Genomic DNA, 22,205 nt, shown 5'->3' with positions numbered 1-22,205 from the left:
AGCTTCGCTGGAACACACCTGCAAGCCAGAGACAAGAGATGTTGGCCAGGGAATAGGCTGGTGCTTTAAAGTGGCAGACAACAAGTAGTTCAGGGTCTTTTTCCTGAGCAGAAGGTAGATGTTCTGCGAAGCGGTCACAAACTTCATCAGAAGTTTTTAACTGATGTCAAAAAAAGGCATATTCTGCAGTGGCAAAAGGTGTTTAAAACCAAACAGCCCCTCCAGCCTGCTTTGCCATTTCACAGGACCTTTGCCTGATCAGACATTCCTCACAAACACTTTCTTGCTGTTTCCCGTAATCCTTGATTCCCCTCCTGATCAGGAATCTGCCCATCTCAGCCTTCAACGTACACAGAGATTCTGCCTCCACAGCTCTCTGTTTCTCTACACGTACACTCACATTCACATTCACTCTCCCAGTTACTGTCATACTGCAAAAACGCACAGGCACAACGAGCGGCGCCCTGGATGGAATGCCCGCCCGGAGCACGCGCCACCGCCCGCACTGCACTGGAGGTCCGACCTGGGGAGGGCGCATGCGCGCCACACGTTGGCGCCCTCCGCTGGTTCGAATGGCGGGCGCGCGCGCGGGAGGCGGGAGGCGGGAGGCGCGAGGAGGCGTTTGCGGTGACTAAGGGGTGGGGGGAAGGCGTGACGTTAGGGCGTACGGCGGCGCGCTGGGGACCGCCTCCTGCGCTTGCGCGTGGGACCGTCCGTCAAGTGTCTGGCCCGGGGTTTTCTGTCCCCGTTTCACTATCCTTCCTCGTATGTCCCCCGTCTCTCCATCGGGAATTATTAATGTTTTTCTTCCTGTTTCCTCCTCATGAGTGCTCTTTTGTTCCTGTTTGTACTATAATTTTACATAAACACGGGGGAGGGGGGAAGGGAAACTCTCCATCTCTTAGCCAACTGCTTCCCTCCCCTTTAAACGAGGATGTATTCCGCAGGCGAACCCGGTAAGTTATTGTTTCACGTTTTTTCTTCCTTTTTTTTAAAAAGAAAGTTTTTCATCTTTTGAAGCGGCGCTTTACAAAGGTCTGAGGAGTTTGATGTTGCTTGTGGCCACCCTATCTCTATTCAGGCCTCATCCATGCCTGGGACTCGGCTACGAGGAGTGCCCCAGGTTGAAGTTGGAAGGGTGACCTGCTGTAAACCGGGCCATGTTCTAGCTGCCAGCTTTGCTGTGCTGTGGGTTCACCTCGTGTTTGGAAAGTTTCCGTCTTTCGTTCTCTTCCCTCCACCTTCCCCCCCCCCCCCCCCCCCATTAACTTAAATATAACCATAAAGGCGATACTTTGCTGTTTTCATAAATACAGTAAATCAGGACTGCGTGGGGTTACCACTATCAGCTGTTCCCGTGGTTCAGCTTCGAATGGACGTAAAGTCTCTGTAGTACTTTCCCACTCGGATTTTAACTTGCAGCACTCAAGATGAGAGAAGTCGGGGTAATTGTTCGCACTTCACTGAATTACTGGAGGAAGTAAACTAGGTTGGATGGTTTGACAAAGCCGACAGTGAAAGAAAACAGATGCAAAAGTGTCGCGAACAAAAACAGAAGTTGCTGGAAAAGTTCAGCAGGTCTGGTAGCATCTGTGAAGAAAAAAAATCAGTTAACATTTCGGGTCCGCTGACCCTTCCTCAGATCCCAGGTGAGCTTTTTCAGCAACTTTTGTTTTTGTTCCTGATTTACAGCATCCACAGTTCTTTCGGTTTTTAGATACAAACGTGTGTTACTGCGTGTATGTGAGAGAGAAAGGAGCGTTGTACTAGAATTGGATTTCTGTCATGCGTTTTAACTTAACGCTTGGCAAAGGTAAACGTAATTTTTTTAAAGAGAATAAAATGTGCATTATTAAAATATACAAAAAGTCCACAGTGAGTTTGATCTCATAATGATGCGCGAGTGGTCTTGTTTTTGATTTTTTTTTACTGTACTCTGAATCCTACTAGATGACAGGTGATTTTGACCATCTTGGACTTTATGAAAGATTTATCCACTTATCCCTGTACCCTCTCAAGTTTTAATTAAAATCTTTATCCACTTTCTTTTATAAATGTAGATATGCATAGTCTGCTTACATCAACTGTGTAAATTATCTTAAATCCATGCCCATTAACTCATTGAACATTTGAAATAATTTACTTCTATTTACCACTCCAAAACTATGTGTAAATTTAAGGAACAAAAACAAAGTTGCTGGAAAAGCTCAACAGGTCTGGCAGCATCTGTGAAGGAGAAAACAGAGTTAACATTTTGGGTCTGGTGACCCTTCCTCAGAACTTAAATAATCATCTAGTGTGCTCTTGAATACCTCATTGAACCTGGCTCCAACACACTTCCAGGCAGTGTATTCTGACTGACCAGCTCATTGCATGAAAATTTTTTTTTTCTCACAACACATTTTCTGATCTTGCCATTCACCTTAAATCCGTACCCTTGTATTCTTGATTCTTTCGAGTGGAAACACTTACTCCTTATCTACTATATTCAGCACCCCTCACAATTTTGAAAACTTCTATGTGACCTTTTATCTTTATTCCCTCCAAGGGGAACATTCCCAAGCTGTCTAATCTTTCCTTGTAACTGAAGTCTCATCCTTGGAACCATCCTCGTAAATCTCGTGTACACTTTCTCCAATGTCACACCCAGAACTTACTCCAGCTTTGTGTGTCTTTATACAAATTCAGCATCATCTCCTTACCCTTGTACTCTGCGCCCCTGCTATAAAACTCAGGATACTGTACGCTTTAGTAATGGTCTGTCCACCTGATCTTCAGTGTTAATTATATGCCCACATTAACAATCGGGTCCCTCTGCTTCTGCATATCTTTTAGAGTTATACCCATTGTGTGTCTATATTCTTCATATAAAAATGCATCATCTGCCATCTATTCATCCATGAATCTGTCTATGATTTATCACCGTTCCTCACATTTTAAAATGCTTCCAAGTTTTGTATCATCCACAAGTTTTAAATTATCCCCTGCACACCAAAGTCAAGATCACTAATGCATATCTGGAAAAGCAAGGGTCCCAATACCGAACCATGGGGAACTGCAGTACAAGCTTTCCTTCCAGAAGATATTCATTGACTATTTCTGTTTGTTTCCAATTACTCAGTTTTTTTTAAAATCAGTAGCAGACTGTAAGCAGAGCATGGGAGTAAATCGACATTTTAAGTTTACAGACTATGACTAGTGGAGTGGTGCAAAGATCAGTGCTAGGATCTTGGCTATTTCCAATCTATATTCATGACTTGGATGACAACACAGGGAGTAATGTATCTAGGTTGTATCATCAGTCAGAGCTATGTGTGAATGCAAGCTACGAAGGTCAGAAATCACACGACACCAGGTTATAGTCCAACAGGTTTATTTGAAAACACAAGCTTTTGGAGTCTTACTCCTTCTTCAGATGTTAGTGAGAGAGGTAGTAAGATTCCAAAAGCTTGTGTTATCAAATAAACCTGTTGGACTATAACCTGGTGTTGTGTGATTTCTGACCTTGTCTATCCCAGGCCTACACTGGCATCTCCACATCACGGAAGCTGTGAGGCAGACAAGTTAATTGAGTGAGCAGCAAGGTGACAGAAGGAGTATGTTGTGGACTGGACACTATCCAGTTGTCTGAAAACTGTCTTCCTGGCCAGATCCTGTGTTCTCAACCCTTGAATGGCCAGCGTTCCAAGGGAGGAAAAACAATATGAATCAGGGCTATTGTAAAGTTCTCCTTGAAGTGTGGCAGCATTGATATTCATGATGGGGACTACTTCATTATCAGTCTTGCAAAATGACGCCAGCTGATCCATCAAGCTTTGAGCCCAAAAGCCTTAATCACGAGGCAGAACAGCTGCAGAGAATGTTAGTGGAAGCAATTTCTGTACTCTGGATTCCCTTGCCTCCTAGGACATCCTGTTGCATGTGGTCAGAGATCTGCAGGTCGACAGTTGGCCAGTTCAATTACATGAAGACCTGTAACAGAAACTCGCAACACTGATTGATAGATGACATCCCCAAATTGAAGGATAGTTGTCAGTGATGATATGGTGAAGTGAGCTTATTCACTTTGGTGATAAGAATAGAAAATTAACTCTTTATCAATAGGTGCAGAACTTGAGAGTTGATATTCTGAGAGACATTGGTGTACCCATGCAGGGAACATAAAATCTTGGAATGCGGGACAGCAAGCAATTAAGAAAATAAATAGCATGTTGGCCTGTAATGGAAGAGGATTGGACTACAGGAATAAAGATCCCTTGTTACAATTGAACAGGGCTTTGGTGAGACCATGTCTGAAATATTGGGTGCTGGTTTGATCTCCATATAGAAGAAAGGATAGACTTGCATTAGAGACAGAAGAGTGGATGTTCACTAGATTGCACTCACCTCAGGAACCATTCTACTTTTGAGAGGCTGAGGAAATTGGAACTTGTGTTCTCTGTGATCAAATTGAAACATATAAGATTTTTAAGGGGTTGAATCAGATGGGCAATGAGGGGTTGTCTCCCCCAGCTGTGAAATCTAGAACATGGGTCACAGTTCCAAAACAGGGCAATCATCTAGCACTGAGATGAGAAAGTTCCTCATTTAACAGATTGTGAATCTTTGGAATTCATACTCCAGAGGGATATAGGTGTATCATGGTTGAATATATTTAATAGAAGAGGTGGGCAATTGTTTGGTACTGCAGGTGTGGGCAAGAAAGTGAAGTTGAAACCTAAGGTCATCATGATTATGTTGAATGGTGGGGCAGACTTTCTCCTGTTCTGTTTTGTAATGTTCTTATCCCTCTGTGGCTTTGACAGCTTTTGGCTGCTCACTTTAGAAAGGGTAAATCGACAATTCTAACTGGCTTCATTTCTATAGTTTTAGCATTTTCTGCTTGCTTTTGTAGCCTACTACCATTTTTAAATCCTAGGATTCTACATGCTTCTTGCTAAGAGCTTTCGAAGGTTGCTGTTTTAGGGATGCAGATGTGTGTGTGTCTTTAAATTTGTATTCTTTAGAAGTGTTAGCATTTGTTTATTTGTTCTGCCCTTGTTCTTTCACAATGTATTGCTGTGTGTTCTCTGCATTTTTATCAATTATCTATCTTTTCAATGTATTATACCTGCCCTATTCCTTGAAATTGATCAAAATTAAACACATCTCTGTTTTCAATGATAATAAATTGAGATTGTGCCTCCCATAGACATCTACAAGTTGTATGCTGCATTTGAGAGAGAACTTGCATTTGTGAAACACTTTTTTTACGGTCTCAATGTCCTATAAGTATCACAGTCATAAACTATTTTTAGATACTGTTTTTAACTGCTGTTAGGCACACCATGCCTTGTTTTCCCATCATCCCAGTGCTCATTGACTCCTGGTCCACTAATATGATGATTTTAAAATCCCACTCCATGTTTAAATCTCGCCAGAACTTTGCCTTTCTGTATCTCTGCGTCTTCCAGTCATCAAAGCTCTTACCTTTTTTTCTATGTCCCACCTCTTAGCAACTCCCACTTTCTCTGACCTTTAATTGCCCACTTTTCTTTTTGATACCTAGGCCTGAATGTCCTGATTCCCCTTCACAAACTGCTTTGCCTCTCCCCTTGTCTTCAATTAAGATTCTGCTTGAAACATACCCCCTTGATTAGGTATTTGTCCTTAAATACCATTCCTCGGTTCATTGTGCATTTTCTTTCTAATTATTCTCCTGTGTAGCTCACTGGAATGTTTAATAAACAATTAAAAGTTTAATTATTTTTGAATTAAGACAGTATATGAATTTAGGTGATGTTGTCAAATGCAGCATCCAGTTTACGAACTGGAAAGCACTGCTGTTTACATCCCACTCATAAGAAACATGTTGACCACTTCCACTTTCTTTAGCCAACTCCTTTCACAATTCCTTTACCTTAATTTTATCAGGCTTCCAGTTGAAGGCTTTGTGAATATCTATTCATATAAGACCCACTGAATATCCTTCTTCGTTCCAGTTACTATTGCAGAGCTAAAATTTGTCAGTTTTTTTTCCACTCGTTTGACGTGGGTATTGCTGGCTGGGCCCTATTGCTCGTCCCTAGTTGCTCTGGAGAAGTTGGTGGTGAACTGCCTTCATGAATCAAAACTGAAAGAACTGCGGATGCTGTAAATCAGTAACAAAAACAAAGTTACTGGAAAAGCTCAGCAGGTTTGTCAGCATCTGTGAAGAAAAAAACAGTTAATGAAACGTTAACTCTTTATTTTCTTCACAGATGCTGCCAGACCTGCTGAGCTTTTCCAGCAACTTTTTTTTGTGCCTTCTTGAATCGTTGCAGTCCACGTGCAAAAGGGAAAACGCACTATGTTAGGGACAGAATTCCAGGATTTGACCCAGTGACGATGAAGAAATGGTGCTACATTTCCAGGTCAGGAGTTTAAGTGGCTTGGAGGGGAGCTTGCAGGTGGTTGTGCGTTTGTAAGTTCCGGTCTCAGGGTCTTTGGTGAATTTCAGTAGGGCATCTCGTAGATAGTATACACTGCTGCTACTGAGTGTGGATGTGGTGTCAATCAAGTGGGTTGCTTTGTCCTGAATGGTGTCAAGCTTTCAGCGTAATGTTAGAGTTGTACTCATCTAGGCAAGTGGGGAGTAATTCATCACACTCCTGACTCCTTCCTTGTCGATGGTGGACAGGCTTTGGGGGTTTAGGAGGTGAGTTACTTAGTGCAGTATTCCTAGCCTCTGGCCTGCTCTCGTAGCCACTGAATATTTATATGGCAAGTCCAGTTCAATTTTTGATCAATAATAACCCCTCTCAGATGTTGATCATAGGGGATTCAGTGGTTACTCGATTGAATTTCGAGGAGCAATGGGTGGATTTTGTCTTATTGGATGTTGTCATTTACCTGGCATTTGTGTGGTATGAGCAAATGTTAATTGAGACTTTCCAGCCCAAACCTGGATATTATCCAGATCTTCCTGCATTTGGACATGGATTACTTAAGTATTTGAGGAGTTATGAATGGCGCTGAACATTGTGCAGTCATTCGTGAATATCTCCACTTCTGACCTTATGATGGAGGAAAGGTCATTGATAAAGCAGCTGAAGATGGTTGCGCTTAGGGCACTACCCTGAGGAATTCCTGGTCAGATGTCCTGGAGGTGAAATGTTTGACCTCCATCAACCATGTGCCGGATATGACCCCAACCAGCTGAGAGTAAGGAATATGCTCTCTGATATTAATTAACCATGCATTTCGAAGAGAGTGTCAGTGATGGCCACTGGAAACTTGCTACATTGTATCTATATTGGACTGACTGGTCTGTGGATAACTGCTGTATCCTTTGATAGGAAAGTGTGGAGCTGGAGGAACACAACAGGCCAGGGAGCATCAGAGGAGCGGGAAAGTTGACCCGAAACGTCAATTTTCCCGCTCCTTTGATGCTGCCTGGCCTGCTGTGTTCCTCCAGCTCCACACTTTCTTATCTCTGGCTCCAGCATCTACAGTTCTTGCTATCTCTGCTGTATCCTTTGCTTTTATTTTTGAACAGTGCTGTTAGATCATTTGCCCTCTGGTCATGGTCATGGTAATGCTGCCACATTGAAGATTATTTGAACATTTGTTGTTAGAATCTCTGCTCCTTCACTACTTCTCTTAGCATTCTAAGATGCAGATATCAACTTTTGCCTTTTCCATTTTTGAGTTTGTGTCTTTTGTAATTTTTTTATTTATTAATTGCCTCATGTCTTGTATCTTTTCATTTCCATCCTCAGCTTTCATTTTAAAAAAAGGCAAGCTATTCATTGGTATCTGTTTCTACCTTTTAACAAGGCTTAAGCAATTAAATTGGAGCAAATCTAAAAATAACATTTTTAACCTTTAACAAAAGTGGTGATACATTCAGTAGCTGATGAAACTTTTATTCTGGCCTGGAGAATTTGTTCACTGTGGTGGAATTTAAAGTATGAAAGTAGAATGACTTGTTTGACAATGGAATGTTTATGTCATAGTTTCTTTGATCAAAGTTAATTTGTGTTGACAGAAAATGTTTAAATCCCACGTCCAATTGCGGCCCTCTTGTCACAACCACAAAGATAAATATGTGATAGAATTAAGAAAATGCCCTTTCCATAAATAAGATTAGAAGGAATAGTTTACGAGACAGCCCTTGCTTTATAAAACTCTGACAAACGATATGTGAATGCAAATTTAAGGACCTGAACCTGACAGCATATAATTTATGGACTTTAAAACAAAATGCAGGGTGCATGTAGTTTCTGAAAATTAAGGAAACCTACATTTTGCAAAGTATTGTGAATGTGTACTGTTCATAATCATGCAAACCTTTTATAATTTTTATAATTGCATTGAATATGGTTATTTTATTTGTAAGTATGCCTGGAAGATGTTGGCCCAGTGGTATTATCGCTAGACTATTAACCCAGAGGCTCAGATTTTGTTTTGGGGAACCCGGGTTTGAATCCTGCCATGACAGATGGTGGAATTTGAATTCAATTTAAAATCTGGAACTAAGAATCTACTAATGACCATGAAATCATTGTCAATTGTCATCTGGTTCACTAATGTCCATTGGGCTCACCAAACCCATCTGGTTCACTAATGTCCTTCAGGGAAGGAAATATGCCATCCTCACCTGGTCTGGCCTGGCCTACATATGACTCCAGACCTACAGCAGTGTGGTTGACTCTCAGTTCCCCTCTGAAATGGCCGATCAAGCCATTCAGTTGTACCAATCGCTACAAAGTCTCAAAGAAATGAAACCAGACAGATCACCTGGCATCGACCTAGGCACTGGAAAAGACAACAGCGGAAACAGCCCTGTTGACTCTGCAAAGTCCTTCTCACTAACATCTGGGGGCTAGTGCCAAAATTGGGAGAGCTGTCTCTCAGACTAGCCAAGCAACAGCCTGACATAGTCATACTCACGGAATCATACCTTACATACAAAGTCCCAGACACCACCATCACCATCCGTGGATGTGTCCTATCTCACCGGCAGGACTGACCCAGCAGAAGTGACAGCATAGTGGTATATGGCTGGGAGGGAGTTGCCCTTGGATCCCTTGACATTGACTCCGGATCCCATGAAGTGTCATGGCTTCAGGTTAAATATGGGCAAGGAAACCTCCTGCTGATTAACAAATACTGTCCTTCCTAGGCTGATGAATTGGTACTCCTCCATGTTGAACAACACTTTTGGAAGCACTGAGGATGGCAAGGGCACAAAATGTACTCTGGGTGGGGCATTTTAGTGGCCGTCACCAAGAGTAGTTCGGTAGCAGTACTGCTGAGCGATCTAGAGATAACAAGGTGTAGAGCTGGATGAACGCAGCAGGCCAAGCAGCATCAGAGGAGCAGGGAGGCTGACGTTTCGGGCCTAGCTGTTTGGTTTCTAAAGGACATAGCTAATAGACTGGGTCTGTGGCAGGTGATGAGGGAACAAACAAGAGGGAAAACATACATGACCTCATCCTTACTAATCTGCCAGCTGCAGATGCATTTGTCCATGATTGTATCGGTAAAAGCCAACACCCACAGTCCTTGTGGAGACCAAGTCCTGCTTTCCCATTGAGAATAACCGCCATCGTATTGTGTAGCACAATCACCGTGCTAAATGAGACAGGCTCGAACAGATCTAGCAACTGAAGACTGGGCATCCATGAGGCACTGTGGGCCATCAATAGCAACAGAACTATACTCCAGCACAATCTGTAACCTCATGGCCTAACATATTCCCCACTCAACCATTACCATCAAGCTAGGGGACCAACCCTAGCTCAATGGAGAGTGCAGGAGGGCATGCCAGGAGCAGCACTAGGCATACCTGAAGATGAGGTGTCAACCTGGTGAAGCCATCAAACAGGATTACTTGCATGCCAAGCAGCATAAGTAGCAAGTGATAGAGAGCCAAGCGATCCCACAACCAACGGATCAGATCTAAGCTCTGCAGTCCTGCCACATCCAGTCACGAATGATGGTGGACAATTAAACAACTCACTGGAGGAGGAGGCTCCACAAATACTCCCATCCTCAATGATGAAAAGAGCCCAGGACATCAGTGCAAAAAATAAGGCTGAAGCTTTTGCAGAATTCTTCGCCGGAAGTGCCGAGTGGATGATCCATCGGTTTCCTCCAGTGGTCCCCGGCATTACAGATACTAGTCTTCGGCCAATTTGATTCACTCCACGTGATATCAAGAAATGGTTGGAGACACTGGATACGGCAAAGACTACAGGCCCTGACAACATTCCAGCAATAGTCTGAAGACTTGTGCTCAAGAACTTGCAGCTCTCCTAGCCAAGCTATTCCAGTACAGTTATAACACTGGCATCTACCCGACAATGTGGAAGTTGCCCAAGTATGTCCTTGTACATAAAAAGCAGGACAAATTGCTGCCTCATCAGGCTACTGTCAATCATCAGTAAAGTGGTGGAAGGTGTCATCAACAGTGCTATCAAGCAGCAGCTGCTGAGCAATAACCAGTTTGGGTTCTGCCAGGACCATTCAGCTCCTGACCTCATTGCAGCTTTGATTCAAACATGGACAAAAGAGCTGTATTCCAGAGGTGAGGTAAGAGTGACAGCCCTTAACATCAAGGAGCCGTTGCAAAACTGGAATCAATGGTTATCAGGGGAAAACTCTCCGGTGGTTAGAGTCATACCTAATACATAGGAAGATGGTCGTGGTTTTTGGAGGCTAGTTATCTCAGCTCCAAGACATCTCTGCAGGGGTTCCTCAGGATAGTGTCCTAAGCCCAACCATCTTCAGCAGCTTCATCAATGACCTTCCTCCATCATAAGGTCCGAAGTGGGGATGGTTGCGGATGATTGCACAATGTTCACCATTTGCAACTCGCCAGATGCTGAAGCAGTCTGTGTCCAAATGCAATAAGAAGTGGACAATATCCAGACTTGGGCTGACAAGTGGCAAGTAATATTCACGAAACACAAATCCCAGGCTATGACCATCACCAATAAGAGACCAGTTACCGCCGCTCCTTGACATTCAGTCATGTTGCCATCACTGAATCCCTCACTATCAACATCCTGGGAGTTATCATTGATCAGAAACTCAACTGGACTCAGTACATAAACACTGGCTACAAGAGCAGGTCAGAAGCTAGGAATAATGCAGCAAGTAACTCACCAACTGTCCACAATCTACAAGGCACAAGTCAGGAGTGTGATGAAATACTTCTCACTTGCCTGGATGAGTGCAGTCAGAACGACACTTTCTAAAAAAAAAACCTGATGCCATCCAGGACAAAGCAGCCCGCTCGATTGGCATTGTATTCACAAGGATCCACTCCCTCCGCTACTGACACTCAGTAGCAGCAGTGTGTATTATCTGCAAGATGTACTGCAGAAATTCACCAAAGATCCTTAGACTGCACCTTCCAAACCCATGACTACTTCCATCTAGAAGGACAAGGACAGCAGATATACGGGAACACCACCACCTTCAAGTTCCCCTCCAACCCACTCGTGCTGACTTGGAAATATATTGGCGTTCCTTCTCTGTTGCTGGGTCAAAATCCTAGAATTGGCTCCCTGTAATGGCATTGTGGGTCAACCCACAGCAGGTGGACTGCAGCAGTTCAAGAAGGCACCTCATCTTAAGGGCAACTGGGCGCATGCAGTAAATGCTGACCAGCCAGCGACGCCTAAATCCCACAAAATGAATAAGTAATTTTTTTTTTTAAATGTGTTTGGATATGTTGAGAGACATTTCCAGGACAGTGGGGATTTGAACCTGGCTGTTTTGGCCAAGAGACAGGAACACTACCTCGGTGCCAAAAGAGCCCACTTGATTTATTTGCATTGTAATCTCAATTCAGTGCATGCAGTTGTGATGATTTTTCAATCAATTATGTGTGCCATATATTAATTGGGATCAGAACTATCAAAGAGAACATGCTTTCCATAAGCATTTATCCCCATGCAATCACACAATCCTCGTCACTTTCATGCTATATTCTATGACACATATATCTAATCTAACCTTGAATGCTGGCATTACTTCTGTAGTTGGTAGTTGAAGCAGAAATTATTTCTTTACTTCACACTTTTCTAAAGAAGTTGTCCTTCTTTAAATGTTTCCTAATCAGCCTGTTCAAATATATTATGTTTCACGTCCGGAGTATGTGGGACTTGAATATAGGTCTTCTGGCCCAGAGACAGGAACTATGCCATTGTGCCACAAAAGCCCAAAAGAGAGGTAGTTGTTTTCTTTTCCTTTTATTTCTTTTATCCAGAAGTGCGTTTACACACAACTGAACAGTTTTGTCCTATCACCAAATCACCTGTGGTATTTTTCATCTATTAACCACAGCAGTAAATTGCTTGTGTTTTCCAGTTGCATAATTTATATTCAAAACCTGTTAGGGGCAAAAGCAGTTGCCCTTGCTCACTCCAAGAAATCAGACTCTTGAGAGTCATGATTGATAAATTGAAACTATCATGCCCCCTGCACCCTTCACTAGAGCTCTGATGAAGAGTCATCTATACTCAATGTTGGCTTGCTCTCTCACTGGATGCTGTCTGACCTGCTGTGATTGCTAGCATTTGTTGTTTCAGTACAGATTCCAGCATCTGCAGTAATTTGTTCTGCAATCACGATTAGGTTTGGTAGCATCAAATGCAAATCAGATATAAGGGTGTACATTAAGGGCAACATTGAGCTGCAGATGTGGGGGTAATCCAATGGTAGTGCTCCTCCCTCTTGTCTAAGAGGTCTAAATTCAAGTATCTTGACCCAGACACATTTTTAGTCTGGTTCAGACATGTTAAACACATCTATAAAGAAAGGTGACCATGCTTACAATACTGTATACACTTCTGGTTACTAATACAAATGTGATTCCAGCTTTTGAGAGGATCTGCGGGAAGGTGACCAGAGTAATGGGCTGAAGGTTGAGCAGTTGCATTTTTTTATAGTTTTCTGAAGGAATTAGTATTGTAGACGATGACCAGTTGTTGCATTTTGTCTGGAACGGTAGAGTCAGAAGACACACCACCATGAATGGGACTCGAAAACTAAGCTATGGAAATGTTATTTCAATGATGGCGTGCAAAATTTCTGGAACAGGCTCCCTGGGGAACAAAGTATAGATTGATTGCAATGCAAAAAGTAATTTGTTTCAGAAGAGTATATTTTGGGGTGCACTGTGTAGGTAAATTTGAGGTATGACTTGTGGTAACTACAGAATGTGAAACAGGTGTCTTTGGACCACTGGCATCTTAAGTGTTCCATCACTAGTGGGCTGTCATGCCCCAATGTCTGTTGCCAATTATGTGATTTGCAATGATTAGACATTAGTAGACTGCAAACTGTCTACATCTATTCATCATAGGAGGTAGACCAAAGATGACAAGCAGGCATCCTAACTGACAGGATGTGACCAGTAGTGTCCCTCAAGGATGTGCACCAGAGTATCAACCATTCATTGTATTAATTGACAACTTTGAACTAGAAGGCCATAAGTTCAAATTTGCTGTCGATAAAGCATTATAAGGTAGAAGCATAATTTATTAGTGCTTTGGTAATTTTGAGACAATATGCAAAACTGTGGCAAATGGATGTCAGCATAGATAAATGTGATGTCATCCACTTTGGACCTAAAACGAATAGAACAGTGTGCTTTGTAAATGGTGTAAAGCTAGAAACAGTGAAGTCTAAAGAGACTTTAGGAGATGGATTAGGTACATGGATCATTAAAATGTCATGAACAGGTACAGAAAGTAATCAAAAAGGTGAATAGAATGCTTCTTTTTATTTGTAGATGACATTGCAAAGAGTTTGAAGTCATTCTTCAGCTATACAAAGCCCTGGTTACATTTCATCTGGGGTGCTGTAAGCAATCTGGACACAACACCTTAGGGATGGTAGCTTGGACTTGGAGGAACTGTAGGGTTGATTGGCCTGAATAAAGAGTCTATTTCCACTGGTTAGGGCATCTGACTGGGTGTGTAATTCCTTTTTAAAAAAAAAAAAAAGGGCATTAGACCTTTCAGGAGTGAATTGAGGCAACACTTCTACATTCAAAGAGTTCACTTTTTGAAACCCCTTCTGCAAAGAATGATTGTGGCATTAATTGCTAAATTTAAATTTGAGATTGGTAGATGGTTAACCAAAAGGTAAGGGGTGTGTGACAAAGGTAGGTACGTGTATTTGGGTAAGTAGACAAGCTACTACTCCATGAACCTGTTCCACCTTTCCATGGAGTGAAATGGTATACTCTATTCCCATGTTCCTTCCCTTCAAGAATTTTAATTACTTGTCCTGTAGTATGCTGTTTGATGAAAGAACTTCTTAATTTTTCATTTTTTATTTTGTATACCGCGATTATCAAGCAGTTCCTTATTGAACCAGCATTGTGCTCTTTTTAAAGCAGTGATCTTCCTTTATAGCCTGGCAATTCAATATTGTTAATAGAATACTAACTGGTGTTTTCTTAAGATTTTTTTGCAGGGCCCTTTTTTATATTCAAAATAACTTCCAATAATATGAAGAACCATTATTTTTTGTTTTAAATCTTTTAGCTAGAGGTTCTGCTTAGTGCCCTTTGACCAGGTTAGTTCCAATCCCTATCTTTAAACCCCATGCTTCTGAATCTTGCCAGTTTTTCTTTAAAGCAGAATGCATCACATTGGACTTAATGACATAAAATCCATCTCCAAATGGGTCCATATCCCATTTATCAATTTCTTGTCATCCATCTGCAGCTCTCTTGCAAGAAATAAATTACAATTACTATTGCAGTGTTATCTGTAGTTATTTGATGCCACTCCTCCATTCAAATCATTCATATAGACAGTGAATACAAGTAAACTGTCTCAAATTTGGTTACCCAAAATGGTGTTGTCTGAAAACTGGATTTTTCATGATCTTTCCTCATTTTTATAACATTGATGTAGAGGAGTAGGGGAGGGATGCAATAATTTATTGGATGCAATGCTTGAGACTTGAATTAGTATCAGCAGTGACATGACCTTTTAACGTGAAACATAAATATAAATTGCTGAAAAAACTCAGGTCTGCCAGAACTGGAGAAGTTCTGCAGAAGAGTCACTGGATCCAAAACGTTAACTCTGCTTTCTCTCCACAAATGCTGACAGACCTTATGATATTTTCCAGCAATCTCTGATTTTGTTTCTGATTTCCAGCACCCACAGTTCTTTTCTTTTTACGATTAATTTGATTTGCAATTATATCAATTGGTTTCCTGAATTCCCTATTCATCGGATGTAGGCATTCCAATGTGAATTAAGCTGTATGGGTTTTTCTTAAAATCAACAAGATTCAAAATCTGGTACTGTCTGACTGCTAAGACTAAGCACGTGGAAAAGTGCACATAGTAATAGTCTCAAAACTAAACCTTGTTAGATATCACTATCCACTAAGAACCATTCTGAAGTGAAGGCCAGATTCCCCATTTCCCTATCCTAACTAATTTGTACATGTTTTTAACCAGCGTGTTCAGACATGAACTAATTTGGAGCAGGTGAGACTTGAATCTGGGTCTCCCAACCCAGAGAGAGAGAGACACTACCACTGCACTATAAGGCTATCCAATTCATAATCTGTATTTTGCTCTTCCATTTCCATACGTTAAATCTTGGTCTCTTTGGTGCATTACCAAAGACTTTCCTAAAATGACCTTTAATTGCAGTTCCTTCCTCTGTTAGCTTAAAAAAAACTTGAAGTTTTGCTGATCAAATTTTTCCTTTAGAAGGCCTGTGCTTCCACTGATTCTCTTAAACATGTGGTAATTCCTATAATTGAAAACCTTAAGATTTGCCCATGCACTAAACTGACCTGTATTTACTGTTGATTACCTTTGTTTTACCTTCTGGATGTGGATACTTGTTGCCCACTGTCATTTCCTTGGCACATAACTGTATCCCAATAGATCCCTGAAATATTATTCCTGGGCACTGGCTATTTCCTCCTTCAGGATTAAAGAGGCTATTCCATTGGCCTGAGATCCAGCCTTTGTTATCTTAACTAAATTCAGGAGGATGATCTCCAGTCAAAATATCACTTGCCTTGCTCCAAAGCATTTCAGGATTTGCATCCTCCAAGGTATCCTTTTCTTTAGTATGAACTGTGTAAACTGTTCTTAACCTTCCTTAAAGATGATCAAAGTACAGTATAAATTGGGGGTTGGACCTTTTTAATGTTAAGAAAATAAAAGCGAAATACTGTGGATTCTGGAGATCTTTAATTTTGCTTTTGAGAATTTTTGATTTATAAATGTTATTGTTCCCTTTGAATTTTTCAAATAGTTTCTTATAGCAATCCTTATCCTCCTTATTAACTTACTTTTTTGCATTCTCCTCATTATTTCTGTTCTATTTCTTCTAAGCTCTTATTTTCAATTTTAATAGGCTTGTAATCTCTATCAATGGAATCCTGTAATTATGAATAATTTGCTTTTAATGAATATTTACAACAGCTGTAAAAATGAAGAATTTCTTCCAAGAATTAAAGCAGAATGTTTTATCTTTGGTGTTATCCTGTTAACCCTGATGAAAATTAGCTATAATTTCAAAGGAGGAGTATGCACCTGAAGTCCCTGCAGTGAGAGCTTAGGCTTTTTCATGCCAAAATGGAAAACAAAATTACACTTTAAAGCAGTGTGCATTGCTATTCATTGTTTTGCATCAGTACCACCCAGACCACCTCTACTGCAGCTGCTTCAAAATGGTGGATAACTTAAAAAAACCCCTTTTCCTGTTTTAGATCTCAATTTACAAGAGAAAGCCTATTTTGTCATGATGGGTGTTTAGAAGTGCTGTTATGTGAAAGTTTCATGCTCACTATTAGACTTAACTGAAATCCTGCTCATTAACATTGCGTGGCTGAATATTGCAGATGAACATGAGGTTTCTATCTTTAATTCTGACTTTCGTAAAATAAATTCTACATCTGTTTCTTTCTCTCCCTTTCCAATGTGATCTCAAACTGTTAAAAACTATAAAAAGTAGGTAAAATATTTCTATTGCAAGGTACAAGTCATGTATCCTTTATAGACACATCCAAAAACCAAAGAAACCTAAAAACAGAAGGTCTTTTGAAACCGGACCTAAACAGACCTCTAGATAGGCTGATTTTGGGCCTTTTGGAGCAAAAACATTTTCTTTTAGGCTCATTCAGGTCCTTTGGAAAAAAAAACTTCAAGTGTACTTATAATCATAAGCGTATGTGAAAACTGAAAATATTCTTTACCTGAAAGCAAGTTGGTCCTGGGTTTTTGGATAAGGGATTTCCAACCTGTAATAGACCTAAGGAAATCCATTAAGCAAGATATTAAGGTTTCATACTTTGGCCAACTGGGTAATGCTCTGCAACTGTTTCACATGTGTTTAATTTGGTCACTGTTACACAGACTTCCATTATTTTATCCACTTTGTTAGATCAATAAATGCTGAAATGCCTTGCCAGATTTAACTTTTTGTAAAAAGAAGCCTGGGCAGTTCTTTTCCTATGTTCAATTGTGAGGGATATTTCCTGATTTATTTGGGCCATAATTTGCTGTAGTCTGTGAACTCAGTATGTTACTACCCTCTCTCCTTGTTTCACCCAGTTTGTTTATAAATAATGATGAGCATCGTTAGCTTGCTGTTTTACTTGTAAATCCTGGCCTGAGAATAACTGCAAACTGTAAGTTTATTTCATTGAAATTTCTGTCCCATAGTATTTTCCACAATTACTTAAAATAAGAGCATCCAGAACAATTACTTCAGTCGAAAATATCCAGGTGTAATATGTTTTATACTTGTTATGATCCCAGTTAATGATAATACTGGACACAGATGACAGAGTGGAAACTGTTTTGATCGACCATAAGTTTTATTTTTTGTCTTGCTTATTGTGGCGATCAGTCACTGAACATAGGCAAATGAGGATGCTGATGTACCTTTAACAAAAAAAGCATAAAAAATTGTTGCAGAAAAGCCAAGGTATGAAATCAAATTACAAATATTTCATCTCTTTTACACCAGCAATAATCTTATAGACACTCACCTCACTGAAGAGTTATCTGCATTTCCACACTGAAAATTCTTGTTCAGCTGGCATGCTGTAATTAGCTTTCTTTGACAAATTATGTTGTTTCCTCTGTTTAATGTCTCTCCTGAGACCCTCAAGCTGCTGACTAGGCTTACTTGTTGCTTATTACTTCACCTGAAATGCAGGCAGAAAGTACTTGGGAAACTTAGCAGGTCTGGCATCATCTGTAGACAAATAAGCACAGTTAATATTTCAAGTTCAGTGACCCTTCATCAGAACTGATCTCACCAGATTACTGAGTTTCTCCAGCACTTTCTGTTTGAGTTTGAGTTCCAGTATCTGCAGTTCTGTTTTCATTACTTAACCTGGATTCCTTAAACTACTATCTTTAACAGCCTTGCAGGATGTGTCTCTCTCTCTCTGACACCTCCACAATCTTCTGTTTTTGATGCTTTGTTTAATTGACTCCTAAGCAACTTGAGATTCCTCCCCAATCCCAAATGCATGGAAATTGCTGCTGGCAGCATCTTCACTATTAAGGACTGCTTCTCTCAGAATGAATCTGCTTTCCTCTGCCAGCACCTTGAGGTTGTGAAACTCACATCAGCATCCACCTGTTTCAGAAAAAACAAGATAGACCTTCGCAGAAATGGAAACTAACACCCAACTCAAGTTCTATAATAACAATATGTTATGAACCTTCATCACAAACTCGTGATTTTTTTTCACATATCCGTGTTTGAAATCAGACTAACTAAACTGATAACTAAACTTCACAGCTTTAAATAATCTACAATGCATTGATAACTTACTTCTAATTTGCTAAATTTGGTGGTAAATACAGACAAATGACCTAAACTCTCCACAGCGCACATCAAGTAGTAAGTGCAATGAAGACACGTGCCAAAGATTTCAGTTGGCCCACCAAGCTTGAGTATAAAAACATGGGGGTGTAGAAAACAGAAGCACAAATGAGCCACTCAGCCTACAGACTTTGTTCCTCCATTCAACATGATCATAGCTGTTTCTGGATTTCTATGCCATACTCCTGCTCTTCTCATATTAACACTTTTAATGTGAAAATCTGTTTCTTTCTTAAATATATTCAGTAAGTCCACCTCCGTAGCTTTCTGTAGTAGAGAATTCCACAGGTTCACAACCTTTTTGATTGGGAAATTTAAAATTGAAAAATGTTAGAGTGCAACTGCATAACTTGAAGGGAAAGTTGCCTTTCAGCATTTTATATGTTTTAATGAGATCCCCTCCTCCTCTTCTAAATGCAAGTGAATACATGTTGAGCTCCAATCTTCCTCAATTGCAATAAGCAAATACTGCTTAAGGTATTCAGTTCCCACACTCCTTCAGCTGTGTACTAAATTATCAAAGCTTGCGGACTTCTGAGTGCCTTGCATCTTCTCCAACTCCAGGCAATTACTTTTCCACTTTCTCAGCTCCCCCCAGGTCTACTGAGTCCTGATTGCAACGTTTAACTACTTATAATTCCAGGAACACTTCTTTGTTCTAGCAGCATAGCCGCTTTTGACTCATCACTGAGTCTCCTATATAGGATCTGTGTAGTTCAAGTGCACATCCAGCAGCACAGCACAGCACACCTAATTTGGAGTCTATTTCTGCCTTTCTCTCACATTCTCTCATACTGCTTGTAATATTTGAACTCCTCTTCAGTGATCTTGTAATAAGCCTTACTTCTATTGCTGGGCACAATTGGATGGTACTTACATTTTGAAACAATCAAATGTAGCACCGTTGGAGGCGGTTGTACCTTGAAAGTTGCATTGTCACAGTGCTGGATATGGATTTCGTCTCAGAATAAGTAATAATACTCGGCTTCAACTACAAACCGTTGTCCTGTATCTGAAATCTGACGACTATTTATGATCTGACCCGTAATGTGCGCTTGCCTATGTATATGCAGCAGCCTGGTTAGAGAATTGGTAATTTAACAAGACTCAGGATCTTGTGCAGATGCAGTAGCAGTATCCCTACCTCTGAGCCAGAAGGCCTGGCTTCAAGTCCCAATTGCTCCAGAGATGTGTAAGAACATCTCTGAACAGGATGATTAAAATATATCTTAATTCCTCAATCAATGTAACTTAGCTCTGCTTTATGCTCCACAACTGCATGAGTGTTTCTTTTTGCTTGCTTTGCCATTTCATACTGGGACTTGGGTAGAACATGAAATTTAATTTTTGTTATTGTTACTGGCAGATCGAATCAAAATTCACAGTTACGTTTGTAAACTCCTAAACTGGGTTCTATGGGATTAGGAAGGAAGTTTTTGTCTTTTTAGGAAAGTAGCACAATTAATCTGGAGCTTGTATTGTAGGTATTGATGTGGTATGAGAATTTAATAATTCATCCAAGAATAAGTTGTTGAGAAAAATTGAAATGAACTTCTACCAGGGTCAACTAGCTGTACACAAGTCTTCAATATTGTGAACTAGAGTCTAAAAATTTGTAGAAGTTAAGCATTGTCTATGAAAACTGTTTATCTGCCTGACGTAGTTAAAAAGTTTATGGTGTAAAGCAGACTTCAGAGACTAGCAAAATTATTTTACCAGATACTTATCATTTCAGAAACAGCTTGCATATTATAAAATATATTGGTAATTTTGTGTTGGCCCACCATGTCTTACGGTTACCCAGATTTGGTTTGCTAGATTTATCATGTGGTTTTGCCCCACTTCCACTTGGAAGAAATGCTCCTTGGTGTGAAGAGATTTTGTTCGCACAAAGACTGAATTGGTTATTTTCACCAGTAGTATTGAGGTAAAAAATGATTTAGTGAATTAGGTTTCAGAATCCATGTAGAGTTTCTTGAAGCCTCAGTGCTGAATTGTAATAGGTATTGACAAGAAAGGGGAATTTTGAGCAGGAATTTTTTTCTGTCTGTGATACCCCCTCTTTGGTTTCCACTCACCACCCTTACTGTGCTGGATATTATAATGCAAATGTTTGAAAAAATTACAGTTGTTCACCAAGTCAATGGCAGGGATGCAATAGTTGGCTGGGTAAGGCCAAAGAAATTGAATTTCCAATTACTAATTCACATATTGACCCTAATGGAAATGCTTGGGAGATGGTAGTACAGAAATACGATATTGATCTTGGTTGTGACTTCCTAACCTACTTGGTGAGCAATTGGATGACAAACTAGCAAGAAGGGTGGGAGTGTATCTTGTCAAATTAGGTTTGGCATTACAAGCATGGGAAGCAATATTATCAGTATTTAAAAAAGCACACCACCAGCTCTGAATATTTTCCATGGCACATGCCCACAAGTCTCCATCAACTGTTGCTTGGATCAACTCTCACTGTCTTTGGGTCAAGTTGATGTTTCCTGTAGATTGAATTAGGACTTGAACATGTGTGTAGACGCTGGCTTCATCATTATCAGCAAACAACAAATGGAGCTGTGATAAAAACAGAATGCTAGAATATTCCACAAATGCTGAATGATACATTTCCCACATCTTCTGTTTTTGTTTGATTTCTCGCATACACAATATTTTGCATTTGTATTAGGTCTTCTAGCTTTTGAGCAAAAGACGATTGCTTAAATAATTGTAGAAAATTGTGAATAGCACTACGTTGCCTGTTTGGTATTAATAATTAAACCATTTATTAAACAAAATAAATGAAGATGAATAATTCCAAAAGCACTCCTTTACCACTCATTGGTTTAAACAACCAGTTTAAAAGTTGAAATATGTTAATCAAAAATGTTTTAAAAACTGCCTTCATGTGAATTAATGGACTTCAGTCTGTTTTGTGCATTCCTGTTTTTACTTCGAGAAACTGTTCTGAAATATACCTGTGAAAGCATGTTTTGGAAAAATTCTTTTTTATATTCAACCTAAATGATTATTGGTTTCATTTGTTTTCCTTAATTAAAAAGCAAACAGAGTTTCCTGCACACTGGAATGTCGTGTAGTGGAATGTTGTGTTTGATTGGATAGTTTATTTTATGGCTTCCTCTCTCTCCCAACTTTTATTGATCTCGTTATGAATTACAATTTTGAACCTTTTTGTCTCTACTGTAAATTTCTGTTAATGCGAAATTGCTTGAAAAATTGAAAAATATTAGAACTTTATTGTTTGAGCCTCAGTGTACACATGTCTCCCTTTTTGTTGCAATATTGAGCTTAGCAAATAATTCCCTGCTTTATTTTGTATTAAAGTAC

At 40.1% G+C, this 22,205-nt stretch overlaps 1 protein-coding gene across 1 annotated transcript in view; it reads left to right on the top strand.

Moving 5' to 3' along the window:
* Positions 1–641: 641 nt before the first annotated feature.
* Positions 642–22,205, top strand: part of LOC125482981 (protein argonaute-2-like) — a 37,627-nt gene continuing 16,063 nt past the window's right edge. Inside the window, exon 1 of the mRNA XM_048596186.1 lies at positions 642–956. Within this exon, the coding sequence (XP_048452143.1) occupies positions 935–956 (22 nt within the window). The 5' untranslated portion in view covers positions 642–934. The remainder of the gene's footprint in view (positions 957–22,205) is intronic.

This window comes from Rhincodon typus, chromosome 4, assembly GCF_021869965.1.
Source record: "Rhincodon typus isolate 14 chromosome 4, sRhiTyp1.1, whole genome shotgun sequence".
Lineage (NCBI taxonomy): Eukaryota > Metazoa > Chordata > Chondrichthyes > Orectolobiformes > Rhincodontidae > Rhincodon > Rhincodon typus.
Note: the sequence above shows the minus strand (reverse complement) of the source record. Positions and strands in the feature narration are given on the sequence as shown.